Genomic DNA, 25159 nt, shown 5'->3' on the forward strand with positions numbered 1-25159 from the left:
TGTTTCTGTGTGTCAGAGATTTTTCACTAAAAACTGAGTGGAGAATAGTAAAGCAAAGATCTTTTCCACCAATCAATTAATAGTGTCTGTTTGGACTCAGAAGGCATCAATAGTTCTCCCTCATGGTTGTTAATTCCTTATTTCCTTTATTCACTGGTTCATCTAGTAAATATTTATTTGAAGCCCCAAGAATTGCACTAGGCCCCCAGGATAAAACAATAATCAATAATAAAAGATAATAAAATGCTTCATGAGAGCAGGGGATACTTAACAGTTTCTCCTCATAGAGATCCATTTTCACAGTCTCAGCAAATAAGTTTATAATACGCTTTGACAAGTGATTTGGAGAAAGAAGTTCACTTAGAACAAAGTGAGAACTTATATAACAAAGGAAACCTATCCAGCCAGAGATATAAGGAAATCCTTATAAAAACAATAGCTAATGTGCGAATTAGCATTTGTGGAGCAGAAGTTGTTCTAAACATTACAAGTGAATTATCAGATTCAGTGAGTTAATATATTTATAACTTAAGCTGAGATTCTAAGGAATCCATGGTTAATCAGTGGATGGCTATTAGAAATGGCATATTCTATCTTTTCACCCAAATGTGCAAGATTTTAGAGAAGAGTTCTGAATGTGTGCACTATCTTGAGAAGAAGATTCTGGAAGTTAAGTAATTCACCAACCGAATGAGTGTGGATACATGAAAAGTAATTGACCATTCATAGCACATGGACTTGGACGCCTGCCCTCCTGCCATATCATAATTCTCTTGCTCTCTTATTCCCTTCCATATTCAACTCTCAATGTCCTTATGACTTCTCCAACTAAAGACAAACCAAAGCCTGAGGGCAATTAACCAAATGTTACCCTATTTTTATAACCTGTTCAATTTCTAGGGTCTTTCTTACCTCTCCTAGTCTGGTACTTCAGACCAGGAGATTACCATGCTCCACAAGTGGTCACCAGTTACTGTTGAGTCTTTGAGGACTGTGGTTTGCCAAAAAGACCAGGGAAAGATGTCAGAATAGGAGCCATTTTCCTACTCTCCTTTTTTTCCGACTATAAATAAGGAGCTATAAGTCATACTGACACACTAAATGAGTGCCTGGTTAAAATCTATATCGTCCTCTTCAAACTGTGTGCACTCTCCAGGCAAATGACATGAGACAGATGCAAAAGAATGGACAAGATGAAGAGGCTGTGGGAAGAAATGGGTAGAATGGTTTCAAAACAAAGAGAAAATTGGAAATGCCCAAGTCAATATGCAATAAATGAGGTGGGCATTGTTGAAGGTGTCGGGAGATTCACAGGGATGAAAATTAGAGGAGATGAGCTGAGAACAGAATTGAGCTTATATCACCTATCTCCCTTGTCCTGGAATGGCACAGATTCTAATTCTTCCATTTGGGGAATTACGTTTGGATACTGCTTCCTTCCCCAGCTTCCCCTTCTTGTTTCCATATTTTATTTCCCCCTTTCTTTCATTGCACTCCTCTTTGTTTAGAACACTGATCTCCACCTAGCCCTCTTTGTTTAGAGCATCCATCTCCACCTCACAACACCTACCTGAGTTGGGGGAATCTTGGCAGGAATTATTAGGCTTGAGTACATATTCCTAGTTCTACCAGTCACACACATACAACTGCAGTTTCTTCCATATCTGTAGTCCTTTAACCACTCCTACACCTGAATTCATGGCCCACATTAGGCTTTTCCTTTCTGTGAAAGTTATCTAATTGGACCAGCGCCTGTCTCCATCTACTTCACTCCCACCCTATGCAAGGGAATGGCATGGATCTTAATGAAACTCTAGTCCTAAGGATGCCTGGAAGCAATAAACATTGATACACGTTGAACAGATTCTTGATATAAAATCTGATAATTTCTATCTGATCAGGCAATTCAAACATGTAGGCATGAGCCTGCTGCATTTTGAGGGTTGTTTCATAGTCATGGGTCAATCTGTTATGCCTGGACCAGGAGCAAGAGGAAGGTCAGTTAAAAACAATTCCTTCTACAAAGCACAAAAGGAACTGCACCTAGCCGTGATTCATAGGCTTCGATTACCCAATTTTTTTTTCTGTTTGTTTTGGTTTGGTTTTTACTTTTGTTGTGGCTATGGGGAGGGAAAGGGATAATAACAAATATAACTTTAACTTAAGTAGTTATTGAAAGCCCCATGTAAGGGTTGGATTAACTACACGAATATGAAGAATTTATTCATTACTTTCTGTAGTAAAAATCATAGTACTATTATGCTTAACTCAATTCTCAGTACACTGCAGAGTTTAAAGAGAAATTATTAGTTCCAACTCACAGATGAGACAACTGAGATTAAAAGTGGGGAACTACTGTGCCTGAGGTTTAATGGTCAAAGCATGGTTAACATTCTACCTCCATCTACCTCCACATCCCAAGATTCCTCACATAATCATAAACAATGAGCCACCTATAAAGAAATTTTTTTTTCTAAGTGGTCTTGGTTGGACAAAGCAATTATTCTGGCCACTGGGCCTCATGCCAGGAAGAAACATTCCTTAAGTGCTATCAAACTAGTGCTTTCCCTGGGAGATTTAAACATCATTAGTGAAAAGCTTCATTTGCAATATTGTGTGCAGCCCACTGTAGTGGGCCAGAGCAATGCATTATCACTAACTCGAAGAGATTAATTTAATGGGCAATTATATGCTTCTTGCTTTGAATACTTTCAGGTAACCAAGGGTCGTGTGTTTTTTGGAACTGCGAATTGCCAGCTTCCAGGTATAAAGCCTCAGAGACTTTTGTCACTTTCTATTCTGTTCAAGTTCTCTGTGAAGGACACTTTAAAATTGGCACTCAATGCCTATAGAAGGCCCCTGCACACACTCTATTCTAAACAAATCGGTTCTTTCACTGTCCTGTAATACCTTGTATCTGTCTTAGAGATATGCTGATTGCTCATGATCTGTCATCTGAGAAACCTAACTTCAAATTGCACCATAATGCTGAGTGAAATCTCACAAAATCCTTGCAGGAAAAATGAACCACAAACAGCCTCACCTCCATTCTCTGTCTTCCTTTGCCTTCTCTCCTTTTAAAGTTTAATGTACATCTGACTGTGTGTGTACATGTGTGTGTGTGTGTGTGTGTGTGTGAAAATTGGATTCCTAAATTTTTCCCTTGAGATTCTGATTCAGTAGGTCTTGAATGAAGAATAGCACTCTTTTGTTTATTTTTTTGTTTGCTTTAAGCAATTATCTAGGTGATTTCGACTGTAGTATTCATTGAACAGCACAGTCCCCTCAATGAGCATGTTGTGTAATATTAGGTAGGAGTTCAGGCATGCCAAGATGGCAGAGTCAGGGCATAAGAAAGATATTGCTGGAGACCAAGGCAGGGAGATCAGTCATCCTGTTCCTGTTTATAATAAGTCCCATTACCATGACAACTCCAGCCACAGAGGACTTATCAGCCTGACAACTGCTGCCACCACTGCCATATTTTAAAATGACAAATGGGGGTAAAATGTCCATATTCTAATTAGGTTTTCTAAGGTAACCAATTGGGGAAAATTAGACAATATTCTAATTAGGTATCTTAAGGTAATCAATGGGAACAAATGGCCTAAAGTCTTCAGTCTTGTTCTAAGGAAAGAGAACACCTTACAGTTTGGTTTATAAGATACTAATTTCCAGACATTGGAGCCTTCAGCCTTTCTTTCTGGCTTGGACCACTTCACTCTACCTTGGGGAGAACTACTGTCACCTTCACTTTCAATAAATCTGTAGATTGTCTCTTACTCCTGTGTGTCTTACTCAATTCTTTGTTCGGGACACCAAGGATCTAGGCCACAACTGGACACCCCAGTGAAAACTTCCGCTCTGTTGTTCAGTATCCTAATTTCTAAAATGAAAATAGAATTCCCGTTTGAAAAATTCTAAAGCTCTGCTTTGTCCTTTAGTCAAAATTCCTTCTCTTGCTTCTAAATGTTAGAAAATGAGAGTCTGTATGAAAAACAGTGCTCTATATGTGTAATAAGGATTGTAATGAAAAAATAAATAAACAAATTTTTTTTAAAAAAAAGAAAAGGAGAGTCTGATCTAATAATGTGTGTTTGTTCTTTCCTCAACCACACTCTTGTCTACCCCAACCTTCTGCTTTGCACAGAAAACCTACTTCATTGACTTGATTCAAAAATGAAATAGTCATGCCAGAAGCTCAAACTGAGCAGGAAGATAAAGAGGAAAGAAGATTGAAGTAAGGATTCCCCAGAAAGTGTTTAAAAACATTCTTCTGTGTGTGCGGTACTGGGGATTAGAACCCAGGGCCTTGTGCATGCAAGGCAAGTACTCTACCAACTGAGCTATATCCCCAGCCCTAAAAACATATTTTCTTCAGTTAAACATGGGTCCAATTCTGCTGCTATACTCCCCAACTCTTTCTTTGCAATGAACTTTAGACAAGTCACTTGACCTGAGTTTCCCTTTTTCACACATGCGTTTAATGATAGTATTTACTTTCAGGGAGTGATGTGAGAATTAAATGCATTAAAGGACTCACATAATAATTTTCCAGCAGTTAATTGGCCAAGAAAATTTACCTGAAATCTTTGCCCTCATGATAAAAAAAAAATACACTGAAGTTTTAGGGGTTGGGTTTATTGCCAGATGAGATATGCTATACCAACCTAATATCTTATTAGCACATGAACATCCAATTGCAGTTTCATGGGGTGAGATGTACTGATTGGTCAGGAAAGCAGGCTAGATCCTTTACCACTAGAATACTTGGGTGATAAACACAGTCTTGGTTTCCTGAATCTGACACAGTGGATAAAAGACGACATCTGCAATCTCATTAAAAGATAACAGATGAACTTCCTTAAAATCCACTTTTTAGCTTAATTTCATTTGTTTGAATCTTTTTGTCTGATGAGATGGCATTCTGAGAGTACTTTTAAATTGGTCTCCCTGGAATGAATATTCCTTTATCATTATTAGAACTCCTCCTATGAGGTTTTGTTATTCTGGGTGGTTTTAATATTCATCTTGGACAAGTACAATAAATCTTCCTTTAATATGTCTTTTTCCCTAAGACATGGTCTGGGGCTTTGGAAGACAAATACTGCATGAAGGACAAAATAATCAAACCAAGTCAAAGTTTCCAAGCCTTTTTCACAGTAGTTCCAAAATTTCTTAAGTTCTCTGTGATCCTATTATTTCTACTTCCTTTCATGATTTAGAATCAAGATGGCTCAATTATATTTTTAATTTTCTAGATCTATGACAGCCCTCGCTTTTATTTTACAGCTAAAACTAAAAATTTCCTTTTATGTTCTCATTCTTATTAGTACTAAAAAGTTTTAGGCAAAATTAAAAAAAAAAATGGCAATGAGTTTAGTTCAATATTTCTTAAGATGTTTAACTTGAACTTCTTTCCTGGCTAAAATATGCATATAAAGTTTGTTAAGCTTTTAGTCTCTGAGTTAAAAAAAATGTAAGGCGACTCCCATTCATTTCAACAGGGTAACATGTTGTTGTTTTATATTTTGAAGTCTATAAGTCTCGTGATCAAGCTGAGATTCATCATATGGGCAAAGGCACTCTATATTCATTCTCAGCATAAAACCAACTATAAAACTGTATCCAAGATTGACATGAGTCATTTCTCTGAAAATAGGAAACTATCTTGTCTACTTTTGATATTTCATGGAATTTTGTTATCTTGTATGAATAATTCATATTATAATAATAATAGAACTTTAAAATTTAACTAGTTGCTTTACTGATGCATATAAAAACTTGTGTTGTGTTTCATATTTATTAAAAAGCATTTTTTTTGTTTGTTTTTTTTTTTTAATATATGTTTCATCAGAGAATGTCCCTTTTTGCATTTCTTTCTACCCATCACAAGGGAACTTCCTTAGTTCCCAGCACTGGGACTTTCTCCTTACCTCTGTGTCAGCAAAGTTCAGTACCCTCTCTTATATGGAGATGTTTTCAGGGACCACTGCTAGGAAACCTCCAAGAGGAGCAAGAGTTTTGAACATCTTGCTCCCTGCTCTATCCCCAGTCACTAGATAAGTGGCTGGTAAACTAAGACACAGTAAATAATTTGTGAATGAAACAGTAAACAACTTTCTTCCCCTGCTGTGTTTGGGACCCTTGTCACCCTTGAGTTAACAACTCACTGCCTGAGAACATGGCTTTTATACTGGTCTTTCTTACTTTCCTGTGATGCCTTGGAAATGAACCTTTTGTTTCTGGATTGCCCTGAAGTATTTCTTAAGCACCTGGCCTGTGTATTCATTTATTTTTATTCCTTAGAGTGGAATACATGATTGCTTATAATTGGGACAACCTTGATAAATATTTAAGTAAAGGCATTATCTTGTAAAAATAAATAAATAAATATCATGGATTAAGGTTAGCTTGACTAGGTTATACTCAACATGGGAGAAAATTCTTTGCAAAGTAATTAATGCTTATATACTTTAAAGAAAACTGCAGCTCTTTCTAGCTTATTATAAAGTCTCATTCCAATCTAAATAGATGCAGTTTCTCTTAGAGGCTTAAAGTGATAATGGGGCTTCAACATCATAAATTATTAAAATTTCATGTCTATACCCTTCTAAATGGGCTTAACACCTCTAATAAACCAAAACCACCAAATGGTTTGCTTTCCCTGTTCTCTTAATTCTACAAGGGGGAAATCACTACCAGAATGACACAACAGGGAAGAAAATAGTCTTTCTAATCTAAGAAATACATCCAAGTTTCTCAAGGCTCTATCTTTATCCAGAACAAGAGCCTGGCAGGATTGAGAAACTATGTATCAAATTGTATGTTCTCTGCGTGCATTCAAGTTGCTACAACAAATAGACATTGCTCACATCTGCTCTCTTTCACCCAAAGGTTCTGCTTATAAGGAGGAGGACACATCTAAGAATAAGAGAACATTGTGCCTCTTCTGAATACCTGGATAACTCTTCCTACAAATAAGTCATGGATCTCAGAGATATGTACCAGTTTTCACATTAGGTACAAGAAAACACAGAGTGAATTTTGAGGTATACACCTTTAATTATTCTCTGAGTCCTCTCTATGCTGTGTGTGTGTGTGTGTGTGTGTGTGTGTGTGTGCACATTCGCGCTTGGTGAGGTGGAGGGTAATAAGTCTTTCTTTATGATGACTTTTAACCCCCCTCCGCTGGAGATGCAACTTAGGGCTTGTTGCATGCTAGATAAGCATTCTACTACTGAGCTACACGCCCAGACCCCTAAAGTTGATTTTTTATTTGCTTCTGAAGATTCCCTTTACCAAACTCCTTCAGGAATGTATTCTCTCCCTTTGTGTATAACTTTGAAGACCTAATCAGGTCCTTCCTGGAAAGAAGATATTCAGATAATGTGCAAAATTTATTTTGCTCAAAAATAAAATGAATGTCATGACACTTTTGCAAGTTTTTGTACAGTATTAAAAAGTTAAACTAAGTAAAAGCTGTAAAAGATCATGTCTTACTAAATCTCACCATTTTGCAATAGCTTAGAGACTCAATGGTGGATCCATTAAGTGCAAAACATTTATGCTCATTAAAAATTAATAGAAAGACTAAAGTGTTATTTAATAAAAAACCAAACCTCCTCCCCTACAGAACAGCTTAAATTTTTAAAAATATGAAATATTTCATTGAATTTATACCAAAGATATGTTTAAATAGTCTGACCACTATATAAAGTATCTTCAAATCTAGTAAGTACAATAAAAATATTTGTGGTCTCATATTTTCAAAATTACATATATAGAGATATATCTATTTCTATCTATCTATCTATCTATATATTTATGTTATTTTTGGTACCAGGGATTGAACTCAGGGGTACTTGACCACTGAGTCACATCCCCAGCCCTGTTTTGTATTTTATTTAGAGACAGAGTCTCACTGAATTGTTTAATGCTATACCATTGCTGGGGCTGGCTTTGAACTTGCAATCCCCCTGCCTCAGTTTCCCAAGCCTCTAGGATTACAGGCATGCGCCACCTCACCCAGCCCCAAATGATATATATTGAAAGAGCAACATTCTCTTCCCTACTTTCTGCATATGAATATGTATATCTACAGTCTGAATATGTCAACAGTTATTTCTATATTGTATATACAATACAATATGTATCAGTGTTTATTTCTTCATAGTGTACAGTTCTTAATTTTTTTCACTTACCCTTTCAACTAAATCTTTTTCCATGTTTTAAAATATAAAACATTATTTTAATGGCTGAATAACAGATACAAGATATCAAAATATTTGGAAATAAGAATATTTGCTTCCCACATATCTTGAAAACATTGGTAATTTGGGATTGTGTAAGGAAATTTTGTGTTGAGGTGATACACTGAAATGCTCCTTGGGAGCAATAAAATAAGTGCCAATGCCAAAATATCTAACAGAAACAGGGACCATTCATCACATGATCAATAGGGATAAATTGAATCCAGTCAAATAAGGAAAAAAAGGAATAAACCCAGGCACTTACTAATTTCAGTTGCAATGATTGTTATGTTATGCCACACACTTAATTCTCTGTCAAGTGGTGTTGCCAGAGTGATCTTCCCATCATCTGCATTAATGTTGAACTGTCTCTCCAGGTCAGTGTGACGGTCGATGGAAAACCTACAAAACAGATATATCTGTAATCTACTTCAACATTTATGTGATCCATACATTCCACGGCAGACCTTTAGTAATCCTCAGAGAGCCATAGTTGTGAAGTCTAATGAATTGGGAAACTCTGTGGCATCATCATTTGTTAAACAAAATGACTGAATGAGGCACAAGGAACTTAATAATTATTGTCTAAGGAGCAATTAGCTACATATACAACATGGAGGTCACAAACTGCCATTGGTTTCAATAGGTAGCATCTTCAAAAACGGATACTGATGAAGGGCTAATTGGACAATCAATCACCTTTATAGGACAGCTTATGATAATTAGTAGTTGCCACAAAATATCATATTTAACAATGAACTCAAGCCCAAAGTAAGATGGCGCCAGGCAGCAGGTTATCCATAGCAGATTAAGGTAAATATATTCTTTGTTGAACTTTTCACTCCACCACGTTTCTCGGGTCTTCCTTCCATCTCTCTCTCTCTCTCTCTCTCTCTCTCTCTCTCTCTCTCTCTCTCTCTCTCTCTCTCTCTCTCTCTCTCTCTCTCTCTCTCTCTCTCTCTCTCTCTCTCTCTCTCTCTCTCTCTCTCTCTCTCTCTCTCACACTCACACACACACACACAGAGATTTGTTTTTCCTTGTTTTCATTTTAAGTATGTGTTCAGAGTTTCTTTCAGTCTCAGTATGTAGAAATCAGATCATCATTGGTCCTTTAATAAATGTTTTATAAAAAGTAAAATAGATATTTTAATGTATCTATAACACTAACCTGATAAATTAAGAACTTCAAATAAACTTGTAATTATGCCTCTATTGAAAAAAAGAAAACTTTTGGATAAGACAATGAGAAAATGTTCAGTGTCTAAAGCAATCTGCTTATCAAGAGCACTAAGAAACAGGGTAATATAGAAATCATTCTCCACATCCTTTATTGGTATCTTTTTTACATACCAAGATTTATATTCTCAATATGCAAAACTGTATCCAGTAAAGCTTTACCAAGTAAAAAACTTTCTTAGAAAGATTAATGCATAAGTAAGCAGTGAGAGCAACTTAAACAGGATAGGAGAGAAGCCCCAAGAAAGATGTAGACAATCCCATTTCAGGCAGGAAGCCTACAGAAGCCCTTCATAGTTGAGGTGATATCATAGATAGTGCACATAAAATCTCTGTATTCACCAATACTCATCAACTTCAAATCTGGAAAATGGCTCCTTGCTAGTTGGTATTGAGCACTTTGTAATTATATGCATAGTCTTCATAAACATTTTTGATATATTCAAAAATAAGTGCATGTTGTTCTAATACATTAGACAAGTATATTCCCCTAAAATTCTTTTCTTTTGGTCTAGTTTAGTTTAGTTTTATTTAGTTTTTTTTTCTTTTTTAAATTAAATTATTTATTCTAATTTGTTTTACATGATGGCAATTCATTTCATATTAAAAATATAGAGCACAATTTTTCAAGTTACCGATTGTACACAACGTATTTTCACACCATTCCTGTCTTCATACATGTACTTGGAGTAACAATGTCTAACTTATTCATCTCTCATTCCTATCCCCTAGCACCTCCCTTCTCCTCCCTCCCCCTTTGCCTTATCTAAAGTTCCTTCATTCCTCCCATGCTCTCCCGTCGCCATTATGAGTCAGCATACTCATTTGAAAGAAAACATTCTGCCTTTGTTTTGGGGAGATTGACTTACTTCATTTAGCATTATATTTTCCAACTCCATCCATTTTCCTGCAAATGCCATGATTTTATTCTCTTTTAATGCTGAGTAATGTTCCATTGTGCATATATACCAAAGTTCTCCTATCCATTCATCTACTGAAGGGCATCTGGGTTGGTTCCACAATTTACCTATTGTGAATTGGGCTGCTATAAACATTGACATGGCTGAGTTCCTGTAGTATTCTATTGTACCTTTGTACAGTTAACATTTTAGATTTTGTTGCAGATTTCAAATATGCTTATACATGAATATATATCTGCCTATCTGAATATCTACTTCTGGGGATAGCTAGCTAGCTGATTAGATAGGTTGGTAGAGAGGTATAGATAGGAGTACGTATGAATTATTCCTTCCTCTTTTAGCTATTTGGTTTTATTAGAAGTGGTAGGCATATGCTTTATATTAGATCTAAAGGCCATCGAAAAAGGCATCTTTCCAGGGGTGGGAGACAGGGAGTGATGGGGGAGGTACTAGGGAGTGATACTGGCCAATTTATATTATTCTATTGTGTGCATGTATGAATATGTAACAACAAATCCCACCATTATGTACAACTATAATGCACCGATAGAAAAAATATAAGAAATAGGAGAGTATCTTTATTAAATCCTCCCCACCCATGACGAGTATCATTGAAGTACTTAGAAAAATATCTTAAAATATTTATTTTATTGACAATTGTTTATTGATAAATTCTTTGGACAAAAACATGAAAGATGAAGTTATAACTCTTGATTTAATAATGACTCAGCTACATATAAAACTAAGAAAGTCACTTGTATCCACATACTAGACCATACATACACCCTCCATCCCCACTCACAAAGATGACTGGAGAAATTCAGAAAGGATTTAAGAATCCAGAGGCAGATATGAAAAATAATAAAGTCCTCAATAAAATCCTGAGCATGAGAAGGTATTTATTGCAGAAAATTATTTGAATCTCCTGCATTATGGAAAGAAAACTAAAGGCCATTTTCCACAGGAACAATAACAGTTGATTAGCCCAATGAGAGTTTGAGTTGAACTATAAAATTACTGAACAGACATGTGATTTGTTCCAGATATCACATATAGTCTGACTCTTAAAAGGCTAAGAAATATCCAGAGGTTTAATTATCACTTCCTGCATCCTATTTGTAAATAAATTTTACAGGCATTTCTGTGTGCTAGTAATTTTGTTGTCTCATTGTGGAACCTCACACATTCATGCAACAACCAATTTCCCAGAGGCTGCAGTAAACAAGAATCAATCTAATAACTGATATTCTATGAATCCCAAATCGAAAACACACTCCCTGGTTATTTGGTACGTATCCAGTAACTGCCTTGAACTTCTAGCCTAGAAGAAGTACTGGGAACGGTGACAGGATATTTAGAAGTTGGCATTTAAAAACAATGCTGTTTGTTTAATTTCTTATGCAAATATGTGTCATACAGATCACAAACTTGGAGCAAATTGTATCTCTATTATTTATGTATTGCTGTTTCTGAGATAATTAGTAAATTCACTTAGCCTCAATTTCTTTGCTGGCAAAAAAATGAAGGATCTATATTCAAGGAGTGGTTATAAAAATTAAAAATAAAGCATGAATCAATCTCTGGCACTTGATAAGTACTAAAGATAGGATCATCATCATTACCATTGTTATTAATGTCTCTTATTAATGAAATCTTAATAAACTTTGCCATTTGGAAAGTTGTAGGGAAGACCTCTTCTTTAACAATTTATAAATGACAGAAAACCAGGAAAATATTTTGGTGTAACTTCCATGACTTTAACAAACACAGGGGTATTTTTTCTCATTTTTAAAAGTTTCAGTTCATGACAGACTTTATGAGTGAGTCACAAGAATTTGTAAAACAGACTATAAATACAGCCCTGGAGTAAGATCAAAGGTAAGAATATCATATATTCTGAAGGAACTTGATGGGAGGGAAGTGACTTGGATTAAAATTCAGTCTAGAGTCTGCTTCAACTATATCATCTGGCTGCCTCTTTAGAAAATTTCATACATTGTATTGCCTAGTAAACTCTATAATGAGAACTCAAAGAACTACAAAACAAGAAAACTCTGACATCACAGTCAACAAGCATGCATTAAACCCCAAATGTGTACTAAGCACAGTGCTTGTTCTTCTTCTGTCTCTCCTGATTTATTATACTGCGATCTCCTGATAACCACTGTAGATTGGTTCCACGTTCCCTTCCATAGATACCAACCTTTATAAGTCTTAGGGGTGCTTGAGTCCCTTATATAAATTGGCATGGTATTTGCATCTAATTTTCACACATTCTTCCATATTCTTTAAATCATTTCTAGATTATTTATAGTATCTAATACAATGCAGGTGCTAGGTACCTAGACATTATCCTGTATTGTTTGAATAATATGATAAGAATAAAAGTTTGTACATGTTTAATAGAGACACCACCATATCTCTGACTGTGCAGTACATAAGGAAGACAGATGATGGTCAACTAAACATGCTAGAGAGAGAGAAGAAGGATCCATGGAATGGCGGGAGGCAACAGCAGGGCATGCCTACAAATCTCTTCATCACATGAATTCAGCATGGTGCTTGGCAAATGAGAAATTCAAGTTTTGCTTTTAGGAATTTTCTGTATTTTTTATCCGAATATTTCCAATCCATGATTTTTGAAATCGCAGTTGTTTGAAACTGCAAAGGCAGAATCCCACAGATACAATGGGCTAATTGTATAATGAGTGGAAGAAAAATAAAATTCTCGGAGATGAGTGTTATAAGGACTTCTGAAAAACTGAGGCAGTGCAAGGTCCCCTCTACATCCCAGTTCCTGTAATCAAGCCAGAAAGACTTCAGACACGTTAATCAGAGTAATAGGCATGAGTTTATTAGAATAGAAGGAATGCAGGGAAAGGGAACACTACTAAGGGACAGAGTGGGTCCTCTCAGAGAAACACTCCTGCCTCTCCTGCTTTCCAGTTTTTATTGAAAGTCCCAGGGAAGTTTTACTTCCAGTTTTTCATAAGAATCCCTCCCATGTCCACCTTTTTACTTTTGAGTGACATCATAGGAAACGCAGGGATTGCCTCGAAGAAGGTGGTGTGGTGCTCAGAGTTGGAAATTTTAAGGAAATTGAGACTCTGTTTTTGTCTCAATTTCCAGTCCCTTTAATCAGTTTATTACTCTTTGAATTACACCCATCAAATTTTGTGAGGGTCTAGATGTTTGGGCTATCAGGGTGATTGGGGATTGTGACACAGTTTCATTGAAAACAAAGGGTCCCAGAGACTTGGTTACAAGAGATAATGAACATGGTTCAGTTTTTTTTTTTCTTAATTAAGGCTGGGGGAGGTTTTAAATATACTGAGCCCTCTCTTCCAAGTGCTCATCTGTCAGTTATGGCTCCTGTGATTTTCAGTTGCCCTTCCCGATCCTTCCCTGCTCACCTGTTCACGGCTGACTAGCTTCCTAACACCAGGACATTTATATAACACAACTGGTAAAGAGCTAAGATAGATTGAATACCTATATGTATAATTCATTCTGCAACCCAGGCATAAAAACAATCTTGGAAGGGGCTTACCTTATTCATGCATAAAATGGGGATATTGTAATCACACCTGACTATTTAGGATTGTCTGGGTGAACAGATGAGATGATACCTATGACACTTCACAACACATGTGCTGACCACTGCAGGGAGCACTGTGCCGAGGGCTCTCACATAATTTATAGGACAGTGAGACATCCTTGAATACCTAGATGTGTATTCAATATTCTAAATGGAAAACATAGACACAAGAGTGCCAGCATTCCAAAACTTGTATGTTGAAATCCTACCCTCCAAGGTCATTGTATAAGAAAATGGACATGAGGGCTCTGCCTTCTGAGTAGTTAATTCTTACAATTTATAAGAAATTATCATTAAATTCTTATAAAAGAAATTCCAGAGAACTAGCAAGCCCCCTTCTACGATGTGAGAATATAACCAGAAGCCATTAGTCTGCAATCGAAAAAGGCCTCAGCAGAACCTGACCATGCTGGCTTGCTGATCTCAGAACTCCCAACCACAGCAATGTCAGAAATTAATTTCTGTAGTGGAGAATCTGCCTCGTCTATGGGGCTTTGTTAAAACAGCCCGAGAAAACTAGACATACGGTCTAACAACTATTTTTCCCACTTTGATATGCACTAATATGAACATATACGGTTGCCTGAGTGTTCAAATATAACATCTAAATCAAGATGATTTGCTAAATAAGATACTTAGGTTTGAACTGCTCCTGAAGATCAGGATTAAGAGCCTCCACCTCTGATTATTTTTATAGACCTCTGGATAAACCGTTAATCCAAATCCACCTTTGTATTCTCACAGCCTCTGCTCTGTGGTTTGAGGGCACGCCTTGGGTTTCTGGCTGCTTCTTTTAGGCTCCCAGGAGAGCCCTTGGTCACTGGCCCCTCGAATACTCCTCATCTTCTTCTAATGAACAGGGCTGGATCTCTGATCTAGCTGCACAAGTTCACAACTTGGCTTCATTACTGAAAATTCACAGGGAAAGAAAAAATGCTTTCAAAGAAAAGCATAGTGGGTTAAAAATAACAAATTTGGAGCCATGGCTTTGATTTTAGAGTCCTATATGCCATGTAAGTTCTCAGGATGTCATGATTTGAGGTAAATATCTCAGAAGGACACCCTCAAGTCACTTTTATTTGGGCGGGTAATCCTAGTGTTCTGAGTAACAGCAGGTGAAATGAAATAAACACAACCTGAGGATCAACAGAACCTTCAGTTGACTCATCGAGGGGATCCCGTAGAAACTATCCCTCTCCTTTATAAACAGTAAAAAGTATGTGACTCATAGAGTGCACCTCTGCATTAAACGAGTTGATAGACAACTCATGGCAGATGCCAAAATAAGTAAATAAAGTGATGAGCTACTTCTTCAGTCTGTAAGACACCTGTAAAAGCATGGATTGATTATGGAGATGAAAATCCAGAAATGTAACGGTCCGGGTAAGGCTTACTATTGACATCCTGTGTTAGTTTTGAGAAAGGAAGAATGACTCTAATATACCATTTGTGTTATTTGTCTATATCACTGTTCTTCACTTTGTAAATGCCTCCCACAATGGGTATCTCCAATGAGCAAGGCCTCCAAGCTGAAGGAAGAGCACTATGTTGTTTATTCTAGCTCATGGAACCTTCAACATGTGGCCCCAGGCTTTGTTTACTTATCTTTCTTAAGAATTCTACCCTATTATTCTTCAAACATGTTCCTGGCGGTGTAAAATTTGTCTCTGGTGTGAGTTTTTCTTCAGTGGGAAATTCAGAGTTGTGAGGACAAACTCTTCCTTTTATCTTTATACACAAAAAGAAAATGATGGATTCACATATCATAATATCAAAAAAGTTGGAATTTTGCATTACACTTATTCAAAAACTGCTTCCTGGATGGATGCACAAGCATTTTTTGAGTATTTAGTATGATTACTAGTATCGGTGAAGCAGTGTGCTAAAGAACCGTGTGGGAGATGTGTATAGCAGTGAATACCAGTGATTTCAGCAGCTATGGAGACTGAGACATGAGGATCACAAGTTCAAGGCCAGTCTCAGCAACTTAGTGAGGCCCCAAGCAATTTAGAGAGATCTAATCTCAAAATAGAAAGCATAAAGGCCTGGGGCCTATAGCTCAGTGGTAAATTGCCCCTGGACTCATTCCCAGTACTGAACAAACAGAAAAAAAAAAAAAAAGATGTAAGGGAGAAGGAAAGAAGAGGGAAGAATCAATTTGGTTCCTATTCTTCATATTCAAAAGGGAGCTGCCTTCTAATTTATATTCTCAGAGACCTAGCATCTCCAGTATTGAAAACTCCATTCTTATTTCTTGAGTATAGGCATACATTAAATGAGCTATTCCTTTGCAGGATTACTCAAAATGTGTTAGACAAAAGATCTCATCTCGCTTTAGAAGAATAGTATTCACATGGGAGAATCATCATCCTTCAATAAGAGAAACTTCTCATTAACACAGTAGGAAAGTGGCATGTGAGAAATTGGGATCCATGGGTCATGTTGATATCAGTTCTAAAGATGGAAGTTTTGGAAACTGACAGTCCCTTTCAAGTGCCATAGATAGGTTTTAGAAAGTACATTATCCTTGATAAGCATGATTCACAGAAATCCTATTTAAACTTCCTCATTTTTAATCCAACAAATATCCTGGTTGGCTTCAGTACTACTGTTTCAAGTCTAAAGTAGTATCCTTAAAAGCAAATGCTAAAGACTTCATATTTTACTTTGTGGAATTAAGGATACAAATGCAGGAAAATTTCTAAGCCAGTTGCTTAGGACCAATTTAAAACACAGCACTTTGACCAGATACAAGTTTATGCCATCAGTTTTATCCAATTCAGAGAAGATTATAGAGATCAGAAGTAAATTAAAGAAAATAACACTTAGGCCATCCTTGAGAATAGGTCAAAGGGACAACTGAATAGTATTGTTAGGAAATAGCACACTTCTATATCCGTGCTGTTGCTAATACCAAATACAACTTTTACCTGAGAAATATATTTCCTCGATTAGCACAGTGCAGCTATATACATTTCATACCAATATTTGGGACAAAACTCCAACCTCTTGTATTGACATGCTAATGTGTAAAAGACTTGTGTGTGCATTTAAAGAACTTTCTACTTCTTTTTCCTCAAACCATCCCCAATGCCACAAAGCCACACTAAGGCCCCATCCCCTGCTAAATAACTATCTTTGTCTACCTTAAATAACATGTGTTTGTGACAATTTCAAGAACACTTTCAGAATTATAGAAGCAAATTTCCAATGTCAAAACATGCTCTCTTCTTATTTCCCATGACTCTAGAGCAACACAAACTGCATTAATAGCACTGAGTCTGTAGTTCACACAAGCAACTGTAGCCATCATCATAATAGTCAAATAAATAACAGATAGAAAAGGTGTTTTTTGAACTACATTACTCCAACTACAATATTTGTGGAACATGTGATGATTTCTCCAGGGGACAACTTCTCTGCTAAGTCCAATTTGTAGGTCTGACCCCCAATGACCTCATCTCAATAATGAGAACATGGAGATAGCTTACCTGAAATGGTAATGTGCAGTCTACGTGAGATAATGCATGGTAGATGTTTTCAAAATACTTTATTAAGTGCCAATATAGGAAGTGATTATCTTTATTTGTAGAAAGAATTCAACCAAATATTTCTGTATTAAATAACAACAAATGTATCTGAAATATTCTGTCATCTGTATTCCATGTGGACAAAAAAAAATAATTTCAAACAATCCTTCTTGCATTTTTTTTTTTGATTAGGGTACTGGGGATTGACTGAGTCATATCCCCAGCCCTATTTTTTATTTTATTGACAGACAGGATATCTCACTTAGTTGCTTAGCACCTCACTTTAGCTGAGGCTGGGTTCAAACTCGAAATTCTGGCATACGGCATTGCACCCAAACCCTTCTTGCTATTTTTGCACAAAGAATAAAAGAGAGTCACTCAACACAATGATTCTCAGGCATATTTTTTCAACCTCGGGTTAAATATGGAAATCACACTTTCCTGATCTATGTTGGTGGTTTTGTCCTCTCAGTGGGTGGGTTGGTGTATTGTTTGCTTTTTTTATTCTTGTTTGGTATTGGGGATTGTATCCAGGGCTATTTAACCACTCTGTCACATCCCCAGTCTGACTTTTTTGTTTTTATGGTTTTGTTTTTTGAGACAGGGTCTCACTGAGTTGTTCAGGGCCTCACCAAGTTGCTGAGGCTGGCTTTGAACTTTTGATCCTCCAGCCTCAGCCCCCCAAGCTGCTGTAATTACAGGTATATGCCACCATGCCCAGCTTTGTTTTACTATTTATTCCACATATATTTTGGGAAAATAACATTATTTTCATATTTTATTATTTTTACACCATTTTATGTAACATTAAAACAAAACAAAAAATGCTCTGGAGTGAATCTTTGACACTTTTGACTCACAATCAAGTCTTCAATATTTATATAATACCTTTGGAAATAGTAAAACAATGGTTTTTTTTTTCCCAGACTAAAAAAGAAATGCCATATATAACAAAGAATTTGATGTATAATGATGCGATTGAAAACAGAAAAATAGAATGCAGCATTATAGCCTGTGAAAAGATTAAGTTAAAAATTTCATTTTTGTTTAATTTTAATAAAGTTTTGGTGATTGCCTTTTACTGTCAAATATGATGCTAGATGTTTTGGAGGGAAGTTATCATTTCTAACTCATGATATGTGACTTTCTCATTGCTTGGAATGAAAAATGGCAAACTCTGTAATAAAGCAAAGGGAACGGTTATATATCTGCTGTGTGTGTGTGTGTGTGTGTGTGTGTGTGTGTGTGTGTGTGCACGTGTATGTATGTGTTAGGGAAGGGGGTTGATCAGAGATAGCATGAGAATCTGTTTAAGCATCTGTTTAAGAGTAGGGTTTTCTCAGAAAGAATATACAAGCATCAAAGCCTCTGTAGAGAGAAATACACATATAAAGCTAGAAGTTTTGATTTAAGAAGCACAAATGCATTAGTGTTCCATTACTGTAATAAATGTCTGAAATAATCAGCTTTTAGAGAAAAAAAAATATTTTGACCTGAAGTTTTGGAGGTTTTTGTCTATGAATGGTTGGCCCCGTTGCTTTTGGGTCAGTAGCAAAGCAGTATCTCATGACAGGAGTACACAGCAAAGCAAAGCAGCTCATCTCACTCCACCAGGGTGCAAAGCCAAAGAGGAAGAGACCTGGGTCCTACAATCCTCTCTGAGAGAATGCATCCAGTGTCCTAAAACCTAACAAAAGATCCTAAAGGTTCCCTGATCTCTCAAAAGCTCCAAGGGGAAAGAGAACAAGCCTTTGACACACAGGCCTTTGAGGGATGTTTATGCAAATCACATCAATCAAATTAAAGGGCCAGATTAGGCATGATGGAAGTTAAGCACTGAGAGAGAGCTATTCTGTCATTTCCTGTCCCTCCTACCTTTCCATCTCATCCCTTTCTCCCTTCTTTCATGCAACTCTATTGAACACCTCCTATGATCAACACATTGCATTAGGTGGCCTTACTCTTAGGTAGCTTACTCTTGGAAAAATACAAAGTAAATAAGCAATTTCAGAGCTAACAGTGATAGAGCCATGAAAAAGACAAGAAAAGGACTGGTGTATGATTAAAACACACACAAAAAAAAAAAAAGAAAGAAAATCCTATTGAAAGAAAGCAAAAATTGACAAGCCTAAGCAAGGGAGAGGTTCAGCATATTTGAACACTTTCAGACAGAAGAGTACAGTTTAAGTTTAGGAATCAATGGAGGATATGTATGAGGGAGGGAATCAGGATGTGTTTTATAGACCATGTCAAGATTGATTTGTTTGCTTTGGGAAATGGACGAGGTGGTCACAAAAAAACATACAGCAGGAGAGTGACATGGTCCAAATCACATTTGGGGTGGTAGAAATATGCTCCGTGATCTTCAATATGGTGACACTGCTCTACCTGTGGCTATTTAGCTCTTGCTAACAGCTAGTGTGTATGAGGAACTGAAATTGTTATTTAATTTAAATCAAATAAATTTTATATATGCTCAAGAGCCACATGTAATTTAGGCTGCCATAATGGACAAGGTTGATCTAAACTATTAGAAATCAGCTGGCAGGCCAACTGTGCAGGAGGCTGTTAGGACTGATCCACATAGAGATGATGATGATGTGTGAGCTCAGAAAGCAAAATAAGCAGGGCAGTGATCTGGTGAAGACGCTCCCCCTCCCACTGTCTTGACAAGGTCACAGTGAGGATGCGTGCTGGCAAAGCTGCACTGGTGGGAAACCAAAACCATGAGAACCTTTTTTATGTAATTGGGACTTTTCATTTTCAGGCTCATATTCCTGACAGGAAGCATGAGTATGCTTAATGCCAAACCAAATTAGATTTCAGATGGCTAGAACATAACAGGTAGTTCATGCCTTGAAGGCTGTTCCACTACCTCTCAGCATATTGAGGACGAAACAGAAGGATGCTCTACTATCTCAGCACATTGAGGACAGAAGTGATAATGAACAACAATCATTCTCTGAAAGGTCATGAGAATTTTAGGCACCACATTGATTATATCAACTAAGAACCCAAGCCCATATCTCCGGCCTCTTAGAAAGCCTAATTATTGTGCTTATTGCACAATAAGCAATGTAGTTTTATTTGATTAAGGGAAAGTTACATTATACACTTAGGAAAGTTAAGGCAAATAAAGATACATTACCCCCTTTTCTATAAATCCTCTTTTACTTCCTATAGGGACCAATGATGAGCATAGTTCATATTGGCGGTAAGTGGACTGATGTTCAGAACTTGCCTTTCAGTGAAAGAGATTACAAGGATCTAAGAACTAGTGTACCTTGACTAAGAAACAAAGAAACTCTTTGAGAAAGCAGCTCAACCAGTTTTATGAGAATAAATGTAGGAATTAATTAAAGTAGCTTTATAAGAAATGTTATTTAGATTGTTAAGTTTGGAATTCTTAAGTTTTTAGCTGTACGGGTCCTTAAGATGCTTTAAGAATAGTTTATAGACTTTAAGATATTTTAAGTATAAGATTTAAGGGGACTTCTTTAGATGGGAATCTTAGATTAGAAATAAAGTACAGGTGTACTTTAAACTTAAAGGTTAATGATAGATTAGGAGATTTAGAGTCTGGTTACATAGTTTGGCCTCTGTCAAAAAGAAAATAGTACATTTTGGGAAAAATTGTACATCTTGGGAAAATCTGAAAAATGCAAATTAGTGATGCATTTTATTAATGATTTTGTACCCATAATAATTGATAAGAAAATGTCACATCCTGAAAAAAATGTAAATTGATGTCACATTTTTCTATACCCCTAATGATTGTTAAGGAAATGTCACATCTTGGCAAAATTTGGAAATTGTGAGTTCAATGACGTATTCTGAATCCATAATGATGAGAAAAATTGCAATAAAAGATGACCCAGAGAAAGCTGCATCAGAGCTCTTTCTCTGGAGATTGCTCCAGTGGAATGACTCCTTGTCTCATCCTTTGTGCGGACATCACTCATCTTTCGGGACCCCCTGGCAGTGATCATTTGAGTGTGAGAAACAAAGGAAATTGGGGAGTCTAGATGAAACAGAACATTCTTGCTCTTAGAATATTCTCTTGTTCCTTTTTTTCTTTTTTTCTTTTTTTTGCTATCAGGGATTAAACCCAGAGGCGCTTAATCACTGGACCACATCCTCATTCCCTTTTTATATTTTATTTTGAGACAGGGTCTTGCTAACTTGCTGAGGCTGGCTTTGAACTAATGGTTTTCCTGCCTCAGCCTCCTGAGCTGCGGGGATTGCAGATGTGAGCCATGCGCATAGCACATTGCTTTTCAAATTAGACAAATATTCTCTATCTTTTGTTTCCTTTTAGGCATTTCTGTGTAATTATTCAAATACACTAAATAGGTCAAAAATGTTCACCTAACTGTTAGCAAAAGATAATTACACCATTTTAGAAATACTTAAAGTCAGGAACTTCAGGTGGCAATGTGAAATTTATCGATGGTGTGTGCTCTTCATTGGTGGGAGATTAGGAGATTTGAGTACAAAATGCTCTCTCCTGAAGCCATCTTGACAACTTTGATAACATTGATCCTTACAATTCACCCTGAGTAAATAGAAATCTCAACCAATTTCCAAGAAGGTCCAAAGGTTCACACTGACCTAAGGAGACCAGGGCAATATGGGATTGAAAAGTAGCCTTCATCTCTTTTAAATGCTATGTATTTGGAGCTATTCATTGTGCCAATGATGACTTCCCTCTATGTGAAAAAGAGGCAAAGTTGGGAAGTGTTGTGCAGAACAAAAAATAGAGATGAAGTGAACTGAAGAAAAGAACATTACTAGACAGCAGGCTGCATAGACCATATTCCTTGTCAATATCTAATAATTAATCTAGTATCCTTTATTGCTATAGTAATATATTTAATGTTTTTTTTTTATTTTATTCTTCCTAATTTTCAGTCTCTTAGCTAAGCCCTGAATATTAATTTCTCATTTAATCCTCCCAGTAAATTATTGGAGTTGTCCATATGAATTTTTTGTGAGTTTTAATTTTTTGTCTATATTTATAAAAAGAGAATAATATGCATTTTCCCAAATCTTGTAGTTAGTGAGATGATATGTATCATACCCTGACTATAGTGTCGTCTAACCTATAATAAACTCTTACTAAATGTTGGGTACTTATGATGATGGTGATATTTGATGAGATGTTTTTCTGATTTTGATCTGAATCATCTACAACACAGGAAAATATTTATGGAAAATATGCACACATGGCCCAAAATAACAAAAGGGTAGTGCAAAACTATATCAAAGCAGTATTTTTTTTCCTTTAATGGCATAAACTTACATGTGCTTTGAAATTTTAACTGGACAGTGGTATTCATCTATCAAATCCTAAAGCTATGGTAAATACCAGAAATTAACTGGTGGGCAAGATATGGTCTGTAATTGTTAAAAACTGGAGACACATTTTAATTGAAATGGCTTGTTTACTTGCTTAATATCCAATAGTAATAGGAAAAATACACCATTCCATAGTTCTGTGAGATATTATTGTTTCTAGGTTTAAAAAAAAAGTATTTTATGCCCCAAATTCCTATCCCTAAACAAAATGCCTACCCCACATGATCTCACCTGGCCATGTACATTTAAACTGTGCAAAGCCCAAGATCATATTCTTGCTGTTAACCAGAGGTTATCCAGAAGTGCTCTCTTTCTCTCCAAACTGTAAACACTGTGCTCCTTCTGCACTTGTTGGAGACCCTTGGCTTTGGGGCTTTTAGGTATTTTCCTGTTCTTTGTATCATTCCATATACTCTCTATGCCTTTAATTCTTCCTAAGGCTTTATATAAATCTTATTCTCATTTACTACAAAGCTACATAATTAAATAGATAATCTCAAACTTAATTTGTACCTGGAGGCGCATTTGAAAGGCACTTCAACTAGGGCCAGTCCATTCTCCAGCAAGCAGGCATCAGGCACATGGTAGAGCTAATAAGCTTTTGATGGATGGATGAAAATGGAATTTGTCCATTTTTAATATGCCATCTTCTTAAACATGCAATATTATGTTTTCCTCTGCAACATTAAGTCAAATCTGATAGTCCTTTATCAAAAGCAAGGTTGTACAGTACATTGTGTCAAACAAGAACATAGAAATATAAGGAAAAATAAAGGCTTGGTTGAAATGACTTCCATAAATATTTGAACATCAGATAAGAATGCCAATCTTTGTCATGATGTAAAAGAGGGATTTATTTTGCCCTATGAGTATAATATTGTTAGATATCATAGCTTTGCCTACACTATCATCTTTGTTTCTCTCAGAATATAAGCATCATTATTTTTTCCCCTGGAAGGGACATAGGATGTACCAATCACAAGGAGAAAAAAAAAGCTATTAACATTCTATTTCATAATTTTCCTTTGTTTTCATCTCTCTCAAAAAATAATGTTATTTTAACCATCTTATATCTTAAGTCTTTTATTAATACTTAATGAATCATTATAGTTATTGATAATTAATAGTCAGGTTTGCCATTTCACACTGCACTGAAAACATTTCAGACAATTTGATTTAACACTTTGGTGTTTGATTATGAAAGTGTATAACAAAAATATATTTCCCTCAGGAAAGACATAATATGCTGACCAGTGAGGTGGCAACCTAAGAGAGCTTAACAGCTAGCAAAGTGAATCTAATCAAGTGACTTCACTGCAGGAGTTCTGATGGAGATGGGCGTGGGCTGTGTAGCCCCCTTTAAGGAAAGATGCTGGACCTGTGAGGGTTGTGGTCTTAAGGCAGCCTCCAGCAATCCACTGCTTAGTGTCTGCCTCATTTACAGGGAAACACATTCCAGACCTGGAAATTAAGCAAACAGAAGTATGAAGGCTCTCCTCATTTTTGCATGATTCAGGATTCTACTGATGGGCAACACTCATTCCACAGATACCCACTGGGTTGAGTCAAGATCTGCTGTAACTGCATCATAGCTTGGTTTTTCCCTCTGCCCATCCTGCTTCTGTCTCCTTGTTTGACTAGGTGCTGATCCTTAATGAACACCTGCTTCTAGAGAGAACAACCTATAATTCATGTGTTTAATGGGAATACAAATATGTGTAATTCAGTTAATACAACAAAGTGTAAATGGGATATATATTAAGGTTTCAGACCTAAAATGCTAAATATGCATTAACCAAGATCTACAAAATATTTTCAGTATCCCTTGTTGAACACCTACTCTCTACTGGACATTGTGAGAGTTTAATGCACATTCTACAGTAAGCATATTTTTAGTGAAATTTGGTTTCATGCCACCTCATGCTTTTAGATAGAGAAATGATACTAAAATCAGAGAAAATCAGAGAAAGACACAGGTCACAAAACATGGTTTTATCATCAATCCATGAAAAAAATGAGTAAACTCCCTTCTCAAAGCAAGTAAACATCACATTATTTATCAAGATACCCCTTTGCGGTCTGTATGGTATTTATGAAGATTCTCCCCAAAGGTAGAATAAAGAAGCCAGCTTTTGTTGACATACTTAACATTAAGTGTGTGCCTTCATGGGCCACATGGGTGCTAAGGTTCTCAGGTGGCTGTGAAGAATACCAATCCCCATCCCATGGAGCTGTATGTTAATACAAAGAATTTATTTGACTGCT

General features: G+C 36.4%; 1 protein-coding gene across 5 annotated transcripts in view; it reads right to left on the reverse strand.

The window, feature by feature from the left end:
- Cdh8 (cadherin 8) overlaps positions 1–25159 on the reverse strand; it is a 350701-nt gene that overhangs the window by 119050 nt on the left and 206492 nt on the right. For all 5 annotated transcript variants that reach the window (XM_013365564.4, XM_040279039.2, XM_005318256.5 and 2 more), the window contains exon 8: positions 8518–8654. In XM_013365564.4, the coding sequence (XP_013221018.1) occupies positions 8518–8654 (137 nt within the window). The remainder of the gene's footprint in view (positions 1–8517; positions 8655–25159) is intronic.

This window comes from Ictidomys tridecemlineatus, chromosome 15 (assembly GCF_052094955.1).
Source record: "Ictidomys tridecemlineatus isolate mIctTri1 chromosome 15, mIctTri1.hap1, whole genome shotgun sequence".
Lineage (NCBI taxonomy): Eukaryota > Metazoa > Chordata > Mammalia > Rodentia > Sciuridae > Ictidomys > Ictidomys tridecemlineatus.